At 37.2% G+C, this 12926-nt stretch overlaps 2 protein-coding genes across 3 annotated transcripts; both read right to left on the bottom strand.

Moving 5' to 3' along the window:
* Positions 1–171: 171 nt before the first annotated feature.
* LOC131322144 (protein REDUCED WALL ACETYLATION 2-like) lies at positions 172–8001 on the bottom strand. Of its 2 annotated transcripts, none has more exons than XM_058353343.1 (16): positions 7634–8001; positions 6657–6748; positions 5659–5805; positions 5514–5570; positions 5301–5373; positions 4681–4839; positions 3101–3250; positions 2757–3012; positions 2543–2664; positions 2305–2391; positions 2127–2215; positions 1960–2022; positions 1735–1791; positions 1126–1222; positions 895–1053; positions 172–502 (listed from the first exon to the last, which is right to left on the bottom strand). In XM_058353343.1, exons 1-16 carry the CDS (start codon positions 7664–7666, stop codon positions 497–499), a joined length of 1647 nt encoding a protein of 548 aa, XP_058209326.1. In that variant the 5' UTR covers positions 7667–8001; the 3' UTR covers positions 172–496. The 2 variants fall into 2 exon arrangements, with proteins under 2 accessions (XP_058209326.1, XP_058209327.1); XM_058353344.1 differs by having other exon boundaries at positions 5659–5796; positions 7634–7981.
* Positions 8002–10909: 2908 nt separating this feature from the next.
* On the bottom strand, positions 10910–12102 carry LOC131322383 (major allergen Pru ar 1-like). Its single transcript, XM_058353693.1, has 2 exons — positions 11830–12102; positions 10910–11455 (listed from the first exon to the last, which is right to left on the bottom strand). The coding sequence occupies exons 1-2, from the start codon at positions 12012–12014 to the stop codon at positions 11167–11169; spliced, it is 474 nt and encodes a 157-aa protein (XP_058209676.1). The 5' UTR covers positions 12015–12102; the 3' UTR covers positions 10910–11166.
* Between the last annotated feature and the right edge of the window lie 824 nt (positions 12103–12926).

Here is a 12926-nt window from a genome sequence, read left to right as displayed (position 1 = left end):
TGAACTTGTGAATGACCGAGCGATCATCCAAACTGGAAACTGGGATGATTTCGCTGAATTGCGTTTCTGTAAAACAATGAAACCATTATTGCTATGAGTATACAAGTAGTCAAATAACGTCACGTTTTGAAAAAGATGAAGTCATGAATTTAATATGGTGCTGCGACATGCTTTTGACACAGGCAATGAAATTGCACTTATTACCTGTAGAAGCTTCATGAGATAACAATTGTAATCACAATATTTGTTCGAAGCTAATGAGAATACATTCAAGCATAACCCCTTAACTAGGGTTTCAATTCATCAGCTGCCTTTCTCTATACAATACTAATCGTAAGAATTACTAAATACCACGCTCTATCTGCAAATTACATCACGAACAAGGTGAACAATTACATCACGAACAAGGTGAACTCCTGCTGGAGCAATATGCTTCATCAGTTCAAAGAAGAATATTGTGGAATTTTGTCCTTTTTATGGCATGCCTTTTGAAGTGTTACACCTGTGGATTTTAAATGAATCAGCACAGGTAGTACAAAAGAACTGACATAGAAGTGCCAGGAATAACATTTTTACGAAATAAAGAGATGGTAAGTCCAGTTTAAATGGGTTGGCCCTGACACTGGGTGTGTCTATATTGAAGCACAAGCCCACCAGGCAATATATAATGCTCTGATGAAAAAAAAAATTTATTCCCTAATGCTTTAGTTCTGCAACACCAACTCATTAAATAAAACTTTGTCCACGGTACTTGTTTTAACCGCATAAAATTAGTCCTTCCGCCTCATTGCTTGGAAATCTAAAATAAAAACGAAGTCATTTAAACCATGTCTCTATCAAATGGCAAGAGAAGCACATGAGAGACAGAAGTCTAGTTTCGGAAAAAAAATTTACCATCATCTGAGGGATCTTTAGGAATATAAAAGATAGTGTGTACAATATGCTGGAGATGACTACAGCTGCAAGTATGTTGTATGTCAACCGCTTGTCGTCTTTACTAGGCACAAATGCCGTTTTCAATGTGTTGGTCAGGTCAAAGAGCCTGTATGAAACCTGCAAGCCAGTACCGATACCATGAATCTAGTATTGTTCAAAGCACAAGCACCAGAGATTTTTTTTACTCACTGCAACATAGATGGAAGTGGTGAGCATGAAGTTCAATAAAGGGTAGTCTGGGATCAGAGAAAGCAACAATTTAGGCTGTCCATCGGGCACGCCTGACCTGAATATACGAAGCACTGTTAAATCAATGCGCGCGCGAGAGAGAGAGAGAGAGAGAGAGCTGTATATTAACATATATATGCAATAAAGGCAATAACTATTTCTTCAATTCCTAGAGATTTAAGCTTATCTAACCCTTCATCCTTCTGAGAGCTGTATATTAACATATATATGCAATAAAGGCAATAACTATTTCTTCAATTCCTAGAGATTTAAGCTTATCTAACCCTTCATCCTTCTGAATTACAATGCCTCAATACGAGTGAGACTAGATTAGAACAAAATGGGACTAAATAGTTCTGTTCAATTCGGGAAATTGCAATTTTATTGCTTCCTAGGACTTTCAAGAAAGCTTCAAAGATTATTGACAAAACCATCAAACTCAAACTTCATAAATTGATTGGATATCCTTGCAGGGTTTTTCAACTTGTTTATTACTGTAAATTGATACAATATCATCGCATCTTGAGGCAGTAAAAAGAAAGCGAGTAGTGATTTCATAGCTCAAAATACCTTAACCATATGTGGATTTGTGATATGTAGGTCTCCAGTGTGATCTTTCCAAGCCATCTGATGAATCAAAAAAAAAATTGGCACAAGGGTCCTAAATAATAAACACATTCTCAATCTGTGGGCAAAATCTATTGAAATATCCATGATGGTCTCTAAAAGAGGCTTCACTGTACTGAAAAGCAGTGCGAGCAAATTGGAAGAATACAAGAATCCACAACAACTTACGCAAAAAGGGTCAAACTGTAGCTACGGAAGTTCTGCGTCAGATTTCGCAAGCATATATAGACACTGATCAGCAAAAGATGATATGCCAACCACGGTCAGAAACTTTCATATATTTAGACTGCTAGAGAAAAATTTGAAGACAACGTACAAGGGAAAGAAAGGCATACGTTATAGGTATCCATGAGGTATAAGGATGATACTGATTATATGTCACCTTGGGAAGCTTGTATATATGCTCAAACCATAAATACCCCACCTAAATTACAATGGAATATCACATTAGGGGATTTCCCATGAAACACAATGCAACAGACGAGGATTGTGCTGAAAGAAAAGATATAATACCGTTAAGCTAACGGTAGCAACAGCTATCTTAATTGATATCCTGCGTTTGACTTCTGTTTCCTCTAATTTCTCCATCCACCTCTCAACCTACAAGAAGCAATGCCACAGTTTCGTGTTGACATGAGAGAGAGAGAGAGAGAGAACTTAGCTTTGTCTCTCGAGATTTTAAGGAATAATATATTAACAGATCATATCTACTTCAAATAATTGAAAATTTGCTCAGGTCTGGAAAACTTACGGTTGGATGATAATAAGCATATATCATTCCAACTATCCATATGTAGCGATCAAGGCCTGAGCGGAAATGCCACTCATGCAACAGGGAATATTTTGCTTTTGAAGGATCTGGGTCGGTGTATTCTGCAATGTACAGATATCTATTATCATTGTACCAGTATAGTTAAAATCCAGTTGAATTCAGCGGAAAAACAGAACTCTGGCAAGTTACTAACTGAGAAGGAAAGTAAATGGGCTCCAAACCAGCTCAAACACCCCAGGTACTTCCCACATCAAAATAACCACAAAAAAGCAAGAAACGATTTTTGCAGCAATGACTTGGCCCATCTCATTATACTTGTTCAAAATGCCAAGCGCCCCATAAACCATAAGAGTGAAAAGAGTGTGCATGGGGCATATGTAGTACAGCATGTAACTGTTGTTGAGGATAACACAGCAACATAACACCAAAAAGTTTAGCCGCCACATCATCTGACCAACAAGATATTCACAGTGTCAGAAGCACACAATTATGAAGATTACTCAGATAAGAAATGTTAAAAACATATAGGGCAAGTACCTGGGCAAACCTTCCAAGGCTGAAGTCTTTGCGGACGTAATAGTAGGAAAAGTTGCCAAATCCAGTCATCCACACATATGCAGCGATAAAAAGCCGTATTGCATTGTAAATTTCAGTTGCAGCAAAGTAATGGTACATTAGGAAAAGTACCTGCACATATGATACAAGAGGGGCTGAGGAACCAACTGAGGTGCAGGCTATATTTTACTAGCATGCAGATGTATAGGGTCAAAAGTAACAAACTTGTGAGTTTAGATCGCAACAAAACAAGCTAGGTTAATAAAAAGAAGCTGCACACGCTTCTTTATGTGTGCCCAACGCGTATGAATATTTGCAAGTTGATCCCATATTCAAAGCCGCATAAATCAACTGGGACTTATACTCGGAGACAGCAGTAATAAAAAACAAGGGGAAGGTGAGAAAGAATGTAACTTCTGATGAGAATCACTTTTAATTACACAACAGCTAGTGGGGAAGAAAAGCATGAGTTTAGATGGAGCAAAATGAAAAACACCTTCACAATTCAGTTATTATTATTTCTTCCAAGTTAACTGCTGCCATGCAGTTAGGAGGGCATTCTTTTCTAGACCATCTCATGCACTGCATCATGTCATACTTTTCCCGTAAAGTGTTTGTAGACCCCATCAAGGTGAGAACCAGTTCTTCGTAAATTTGACACCGCATCTTAGTATCGTAACAGTTCAGAAATCCATAATCAATGATGAGCAAAAACTTGGATGTCTATAAAGAGAATTGCGGCAAAGAGTTTTCCCGTTGAGAAGTTAAAAATATCGTTCTCCAATACAATGGAAACAGGTTTTGTCAATTTTACATTTGTCCATGGTGGAAACAGAGTGAATTCAACCTGGCTAATGAGCTCGGAGGTGACAATTACTAGTTGTGAACAAAGATCAAGGATTGGATAGCATACCTGCTGCATTTCTAAATCGGGAAGTAATTCTATAAATTCCCTCTGATTAGGTAGTAATAAAACAACATGGTAGAAAAAAAGGGGGCTAAATAAATCTCAGAGATAATCACTTTCAGAGTCTAGTTTGGAGATCTCATACCCAAAAACAAGTGATAAAAAATCCACCTTACTTTAACCTAGATATATAATGTCCCTAGGCCCTTCATAAACTGCTCCTTCTGGCAATCATAGAGTAGGATAACTGAATCACTTTGGCAACTTGTTGGCTCCTTTTCAAGTTTGAAGAGTTCAGGAGACATGAACTGACTCTCTGTACTGGGAAGATGCCTCTTAAGCCGCTGGTGTGTCCATTGGGGAACAACTTATTAGTTCTCCCTCTCTCCCCCACAACTAGTGTCAATTCCAAGCCTCTATATTAGTTATCAATATCTTCCTTTCCATTATTGCCAGATGCAGTAGTTAAAGACTTTCCAGGTAGTGAAACATTGACGGATGCATTTATTTCTTTTTAGAGATTAAAATACCGGGAGATCACAAAAGACATGAGAAACAAACAGAACGAAAATTGGATTTCTTTCTTCACGTGATCAGAAGAAACAAAAGTCAACAATTCATAGATCTAAATGTATCATCTTCAAAACTGACTAACCTGCATCCACCCTTTCCACTCCTCAGTTTGGTGCCTGTTTAGGTACAGTATGGATTTCCCTGAGATTGGTGACTTATCATGATGTATCTTGAAAGAAGTAACTGCTGAAACTATGACTAGAAGGAAGTACAGAAATAAGAAAAGATCCCGATTGTAACTCTGCAAAACCAGATGAAGGTAAAAAGACAGGCCAATGAGAAAACAAAACACCAACTGTGGAAATCAGATTAAATTAACAGCTAAATTAACAGCATCTGCTAGTCCACTGAACGGTAAATTTGGTTTTGTGGCATCCTTTATCCCGTGATGGGTTAAATGGTGTTGGCCTGTAGTAGAGGTTTAAGAATCATAGAAATCATATCCTATGTTTCTCTTTTTTGAGGAAGTGATCACCATGTGAGACCACCTTAATCCTACCACTTCCTACAACAAGTATTGGGATAATAAAATATGTTGACGCTGGTAATGAATTTGATTTCTAGCCCTTCTTCGTTCTGCATTTTACATAATGTAATTTTCTTCATGAAGTTTAAAATACCATAGTACATACATAACTGAAGACAACAACAAACTTTCGCTATGAGGACAAGTAAAGACAGAGATGAGAGTATTGGGAAAACCTTTTTTGATTCAGCAAAGAGATTTGTCCGGTCACATAAGTAAAAGTAGATCAAAAGGGAACCAAATTCGGATCTGGAGAGAGAGAGAGAGAGAGAGAGAGAGAGAGAGAGAGAGAGATGACAAGGGAAAAAAAATGAAAAAGTTAACATTCTAATCATGTCCTTCAAATGCCAAAAAATTGTGGTTTCACATAGTACAGATGAAAGACTTACATGGCTCTCAGTGTCAGACGATTTTCAAGCAAGAAAGACTCGTCCATTAGAAAGAATCTGTGATGAGAATGGACATAGAAATATAATGTTAGCCAGTAAAGATTCCTCGTGAAAAATCAAAAAGAAAATAGCACATTTTACAAACTTGACAATGTGGGAAGTGATAGATGAACTCCGAGCTTTAGGAGAACTTGACTGAAGACCTGCCCCCTCCAACAAAATAGCTCTCTCATCTTCTTTAACTGGTTCATTTCCCAACTCAACCAAGCTGATATCTGAATGCCTTGCCAATCTGATTATCAGCACGTCTTACAGTTAAAATGGAGAATAGTTAAAGGTGAAAAGTCCATGAAACATATATCCTTCACCAGAATATAAGTATGTTTGTCCAAAAGGAAGGTAAAGTAACAAACCCTTTCTTGAACTAAGTTACTTTATATTTTTTATATCAGCTTATAAACTGCATTAGTTATGGAACTCAACTCCTGAAAACTGGATTTTGATTCAATTTGTTCAGCTTAACTTCATCGTGAATGACATTCTGCAACTTACTGAGTTCAATAAATCTTTACACGGTCTGACAACTGATGAAAATAACTTGTGTTTTGCAACGTCTCAAGTTGCAGGCAATTACCCAATGGCACCCCTCCACCCCATTGCCGGAAAAACAAAACTAAGAAAACTAAAAACAGAATCACTCACCATCACATCCTTCACAAGACTTTTGAACTGATCACCTTAACCGGCATTAGACTTAGCCACTTAAGTGTAACTAGTGATGTACAGTACACTCATAAATTGCACCCATCTAGTTACGTGAAATTCTGCATTTAAAAATCAGCACAAACATCCCACATATTTTCATGCGGGTACCTGTCAAATGGAACTTTCTATCTACCCTTTTCTTTTCAAAAGTTTTTTTTTTCCAGGTGGAAGCCCATGCATTCTACGATTATATTCAAATTTTATTGGTATTTTATGATATTGAAAAGAAATGGACAAATAAATAACGTAATTTTATCCCTACCAATATCAAGCAAACACGTATGGGTGAGAGAATTCTTGCAACTGATAAGGGAGCATGCATTACATATTAGGGGCAGTGTTAAATAGTATTCAGAAATGAAGAGCAATTCAACTAACAGTTTGGACGAAGCTGATTTTTTGCTGTACTCCAAGAATTCTGCATACATCCAAGCCAGAAGTATAGGGACGAATCCAAGTAAAAATGACACCTGCAATTGGGAGGTATACAAAGTATGTAAACCATGGAACACATAGCATGAGGCAAAAGATGAAATTCATCCTAGTGTGATAACGTGCAAAGCTGAAATAATGCTTAAGCAGTAGAACCACCCACACAGAACTTTCATTACAATTCTATGATCGGAACATGTAAATTAAAAATGAACAGTGTTTGCAAAATACTTTCCGAAATTCTAACAGGGAGGCTGACATTCAGTTCAGTGATAAAATGTGCAAAGTTGAAATAATGGTTTAGCTGTAGAATCATCTATAGCGAACTGTCCCTACAATTCCATACTCGAAACACGCAAATTAAAAGATAGAATTCCTTTTATTAGGATAATGTGGAAAGCTGAAATAACATTTTGGCTGTAGAATCATCCACACCCAACTGTCACTTAATTCTATAGTCATAAACGCACAAATCCAAAATGAAAAGCTAGAATTCGTTTTATGTTTGATATAACGTGAGAAGCTGAAATAACAGCTTACCTATACGACCAACTAAATTCTAAACCAAACCGTCAATAAAATTCTACAGTCTGAAACACGCAAATTAAAAGGCAAAGGATGTAATTGAATGTAGTGCGAAGATGAATTAGCGGTTCACCAGTAGACCCATCTAAACCGAACAGTCGCTACAATTCTATAATCGAAATTACCAAATCTAAGACGACACCGACAAACGGTGGTGGACGCAAACCACATTAATTTATAAAGTAATTATCTAAGCCTATATTGTCACTTGCTAGTTCTGACGAAGGGACGAAATTGCGTGCATACACGTAATCGTCATTTAATTTGGTAATTGTCATTTAATTTGGTGGATCAAAGCGAGAAAAAGAATAATTAACTATAGTCGAAATGACTCTCACCTGACCAGGAGTTACAGGTCCGTAGATCACCATTGCTGAAAGCTCTAAGCAAAACTTACACACAAACACAATCAGTAATACATCAATGAGGTAAGCATTACGAAATTAGACGCGCTTGTGTTCGTGTTGCTTTTCCCAGGAAACCAGATCTGCGAAATGGAAGACTAGATTTGCCGAGGATAACGAGAGTGATGGGTGTAATGGTGAATCGTCACGAGAGAGAGAGAGAGAGAGAGAGAGAGAGAGAGAGAGTAAATAGTGAGGGAATGGGATTACAAAACTGAGAGAGAGAGAGAGAGAGTAAATAGTGAGGGAATGGGATTACAAGTTTTGGTAGAGAGAGTGGAGTCGGCGGTTGGGAAATCTTTGTCTTACCGTCTTGCTAGTAGTATATACTACTCCTATAATATTGGCTCCAGGCCGGTCCACTCAAGACACCGGTCAATTATTTTTTTATTTTTTATTTTTTTGGGGTCTGGATCAAACTGGTCAATTTTGGGTGTGCTTGGAGTTTGAGGAAAGAAATGGAGATGAAAAATATATAATTGAGAAGAAAATTAGAGGGAAAGTTGAGAAACAATTTGAGAGAAAAAGGTGGATATTGATTATTGTTTCTTTATTTCTTGCTACGTAGAATGCGATCTTAAATTCATAAAGAAGTTTAAAAATGCCTCTTGTATTATAGTATATATATACTAGTGAATATTCCCTTCGTTTTAATTTATTTGTCCCTTTTAGGAAAGCGAGTTTTTATTGGTAGAATGATTCTTAATTTATCCCTACTTTACGCTTTGACATGATATTTAATGTAAAAAAAAAGAGGTGAAATCATAAAAGAATGAAAGAGTAATGTTACACAATTTTTTATGCAGTGCTACGAAGCAAGATGCTTGGCAAAAGATGAAACTATTTAACCTTATCAAACCACACCTAGATCTAACTTTAAACAGTTTTAAAGACCCCTATTTAAGATTGGTAACCTTGATGAAACTAGACCAAAATATGAACAGGAAGGCAGCAGAACAGCAACTTTGAAGCATCCTATTCTTCATTTGATGCAATATGGAATCAAATTTTTGTGCTAATAAATCATCGATTCTTGACAATCATCATCGATTTTTGAGATTCAAAGCTTTTTGCTAATAAATTAAAGATTTTGAGATTCAAAGTTTGTTGCTAATTTTATAATAAACCATCGATGTTGTTAGTTTTGTTAAATTTGATATTCAAAGTTTTTTTGCTTTTCGGTGTTTTATCGTTGTAGTGCAGATCACACAACATGAAGGAGGGTGCTAGCGGTGTTAGTCATCGTCATAGTTGCAGGCAAGATGATAGCATTATCCCCCGGCCCTCAAAATCTACACAATGGATTCAAGGGCTTTGTTGTTTTGGATCTAAGGTTCTGTAATAAAATTGAAAAGGTCAATCTATTCTAATATATATATATATATATATATATATATATATATAAAGGGAAAGTCACAAACTGCTCCACTACGTAACTGCAAATAACTCTTGTACATGCTTATTGTTTCCTCTTTCCATCTCTGCTATTGCCGGCACCTGAGGAAACCCAAAAAAAAGAAAAAAACTCCCGACTCTCTCTCTCTCTCTCTCTCTCTCTCTCTCCCTCGGATTGTTGCAAGGATATATAGGCTTCGACCAAAAATGGTTAGATTCTCTCTCTCTCTCTCTCTCCTTTATCAAATAGGATTTTATACCCAGCTTGATTGGGCTGTCTAGGGCACTATTTTGAGGTCTCTTTTTTTTCAACCTTCTCCATTATAAATGGAACAAACAAGATAGGTTGGATTCAATGCATTTTGGCCTTTCCTTTTTTAACCTATCTATATGTACTTTCCCTTAGGCGTGTTTGGCTAATGAGTAAATATACAGAATTCATCTTTACAAATTGAGGTATGTTTATTATTATATATATACAGAATTCATTTTTATAAATTGAGGTATGTTTTTCTGAATTATTATATTTTGACAAAATATGCACAATATCTTCCCATTTATTATTTGTTTGATTGAATTTGAAAAAAAATGCAAAATCAAGACTTTTACACGCATCGCATGTGCCCCAACCTCTTACAAATCAACTGAAACCTAGATCCACTAACGTGACACAGATCACATGTTTGGTGTATAAATTTATGTATTAGTACATTGTAACACAGTTTTGTCCTAACATAAGAAAAAAGGGTTCAATGCATCTTTGAAAGAAACACTCCGCACTTTGGTATAGACAAAATAGTGTCGTTGTGTCAAACGTTAATTTCCCATAATTACCTACTCGAATTACCCTTAACATTCTATTAGAAACCGGGGCATACGCAATGCCTGTGTAAGTCAGATTTTGACAAAATTTGTACAAATGTTTTACACTTATTGTTTGATTGAATTTTGACAAATTTTGTCTAAATATCCGACTTGCACACGCATCGCGTGTGCCCCGGCCTCTAGTGGTGATAAAACTCTGGTGCTGAATTCATTTAGGCGCTTGTTTTCTCAGTATCGTCGTGCTTGGCTTGAGGATGACAAGAAAGGTATCGAGTTTGCCCTGTATCTGGAGCCATCCAATGTGAACATACCTGATAGAGTCAAGTACTCGGTCATAGATGAGGTAGTCAGTTTCACCCGTTCTATGGTTGAAGAGAAGGATGCACACCACAACAAAGAGGAGGAGGAGGAGAAGAAGATGGTGTTTCCCATAGTTGTGGACATCGTTGTCAAAAATTTGCAAAGGCCCTCTGAGAGCGATCCAGAGGCTATTTCCCGGGCTCTGAGTGAGTCTCTGGATGACATGATAGGAGATGTCAAGATTCCGCCATGTGTGGATAGGAGAGAGTTCATCGAATCCTTTATCGCAAGTCAAACTGGCTTTGGCGAAGAAGAGGTCCCGTGGTGTACCAGATATAGGACGTACTAATGTCGAAGGGGTACTAATGTCGAAGGGGTGGCTGCAACTAAACCATACATCTGTTCACTTGAGTACACGAGAGCTGATGATTCGTTTTGCAACTACAAATGTTGCGAAATTTGTTTGCAACATTTTTTTATATACGAGTAAGTGAAGGTGTAGATTCCCCAATTTATGGTATTCGGCACATGCACTGTGTTCAATGGCAGTTTGTAAACAAATAAAGCCCAACTGTACTGATTAATTATAGTTGAGTTCAGAAAGCGAATGCGATTCAAGTATTTGTTGGCCACTACTGATATGGATTTGTCAAGTTACGGGAATTGATGGCAAGTGGAGCTTTTTCACTCTTTACTAAAGAGATTAGAATCTTACTCGATCAAAGGTTCAAGATGATTCAACAAAAAAGTTAACAAGACTTGCATTGATACTTTCACAAGCACAATCCTGTGAAACTGAAAGACAACCGTAGCGTCTTCCTTATTGATTTATGGACAAACAACACAATTGAAAACCACACGTACTCTTAACTAATCATACAAAACCGCACTCATGGGAGTTCATATCCCAAGTTCTTTATGTAGATTCGCAGGACACAGCAGGAGTTCTAGCAATCTGGATTAGCCAAGAGGTAGGCCTCAACAGCCTTGAAAATGCCTGAAGCCTTCTCTTTTCCGGCCTTAATTTCCTCTTCTGAAACCTGAGCATCTCCTTTGGTTTTGTAAATGCTCCTGTTCTTCAGAATAGATCCACCATCAGGGGTGGCTACGATCTTGATGTGATAAGAGATCGATTCGAAAACGCCCATCAAAGCATCACCTTCGATTATGCTATAGCTGTACGTGAAGTTCTCTTTGTCGATGGCATCAACTCTGTGTTTCACGCACTTGTGTTGGCTGCCTGCATATGTTAGAAAAATATCTGTTAGTTTAAACGAAACATTACCTTCAGTAGTAGATTCAAGTTATCATTGAGATGGCCAACTAAACAGTTCATATGAACGTATCTAAAGCGGTGTTTGTTACAACATTAGAGTTTATTGAAGTATCTTTTAAAAAATCAAAATCCAAAAGTACCAAAATTAATGCATCACAAAATTAGCTTTTAAGCAACTTCAAAAGTTACTTTTGGTTCAAAAGCATAAGAAGAAACTGTAACAGAAGAATTGATGCAGCTTTCGAGGCACTCAGTAATTGATGGCCCTAAGCAATATCAATTGTTCATGTATAAAAATGTCAAATGGAAGAATACGAATAACAATCATAGATACTAGCCTTCGCCAAAAGTGGTGAGCTTGACGGTTCCAACACCTCCATCTCCTTCAAGGATTTCGACACTCTTGATGGCCTGTGGCAGAACCTTGGGGATGAGGTTGTCACCGTCAAGGACAAAGGCCTTGAACATCCTAGGGGCAGGGATTGAGGAAGGGATCTCCATATCGTAAGTGATGGCCATGATGGTTTGGAAAGTGAAGAAGGAAGAATAGGAAATAAGAAGTATTAGTAATTGGTTTGTAAGAAGGTATTGGTGTGAGGGAAGTGTGAGAAGTAGAGGAGGTATTTATAGATCCAGTGAGTCGAACGGTCCCCTTGTGTGGGCTGGACTATTCATTAAAATACCAATTGGTTTGAAGAAGAAAGTGACTGCAAATTGAACTTTTGAATTCAACTATAACAAACTGGTCAGAATATTTGTTATGGAGGAGGCGAATAGACAGATTTCACACATAATTTAGGCAGTCTTCTTCCAAAAATAACACAGTTTGTTAAGATATTCATAATTAGTTACGTTTAACAGGGTTTCGAAACAAGATAACTAAGATAGAAGGGTTTCATATGTTTAACTTGATCTACATGGTCATGCGATAAATGAACTAACCAACTTGAGATAGACGGACCTCATGATCGGCACGATAAAAGCTCGTACAAGTTCGGTTGATTACGTAAACAAACCAACTTGAACATTTTTTTGGAACTCGTTAGAAATTTCAACCAAATTTGAGACAAACAACTCCTTAGCTCATTCAACAATTAATATTAAATGCATTCAGTACTCGAGATGGATTTGTGATCAATTTTAGTAGCTTGTGAGGTTGGATTTCTTGAACATATTGCTAAAACTAATCAAGTTTTGTAAACCAATATTGAATATATTCTACCGCTCAACTCATTCGACTTGTTGTTCACCTTCATCTTGCTGCTTTTATCTCCAAAAATCATGGCGCGACCGGCTTTCATGATAACAGGAAAACTGTGATGAGGTACTGAACAATGAGTATTGGTTTTCAAAAAGTCTAGAACCACACCCAAATGCACGAATGCTCGCCTAAACGTATTAGGCTCACACACACTATATCCAAATGCAAAA

This window comes from Rhododendron vialii, chromosome 4a (genome assembly GCF_030253575.1).
Source record: "Rhododendron vialii isolate Sample 1 chromosome 4a, ASM3025357v1".
Lineage (NCBI taxonomy): Eukaryota > Viridiplantae > Streptophyta > Magnoliopsida > Ericales > Ericaceae > Rhododendron > Rhododendron vialii.
Note: the sequence above shows the minus strand (reverse complement) of the source record. Positions and strands in the feature narration are given on the sequence as shown.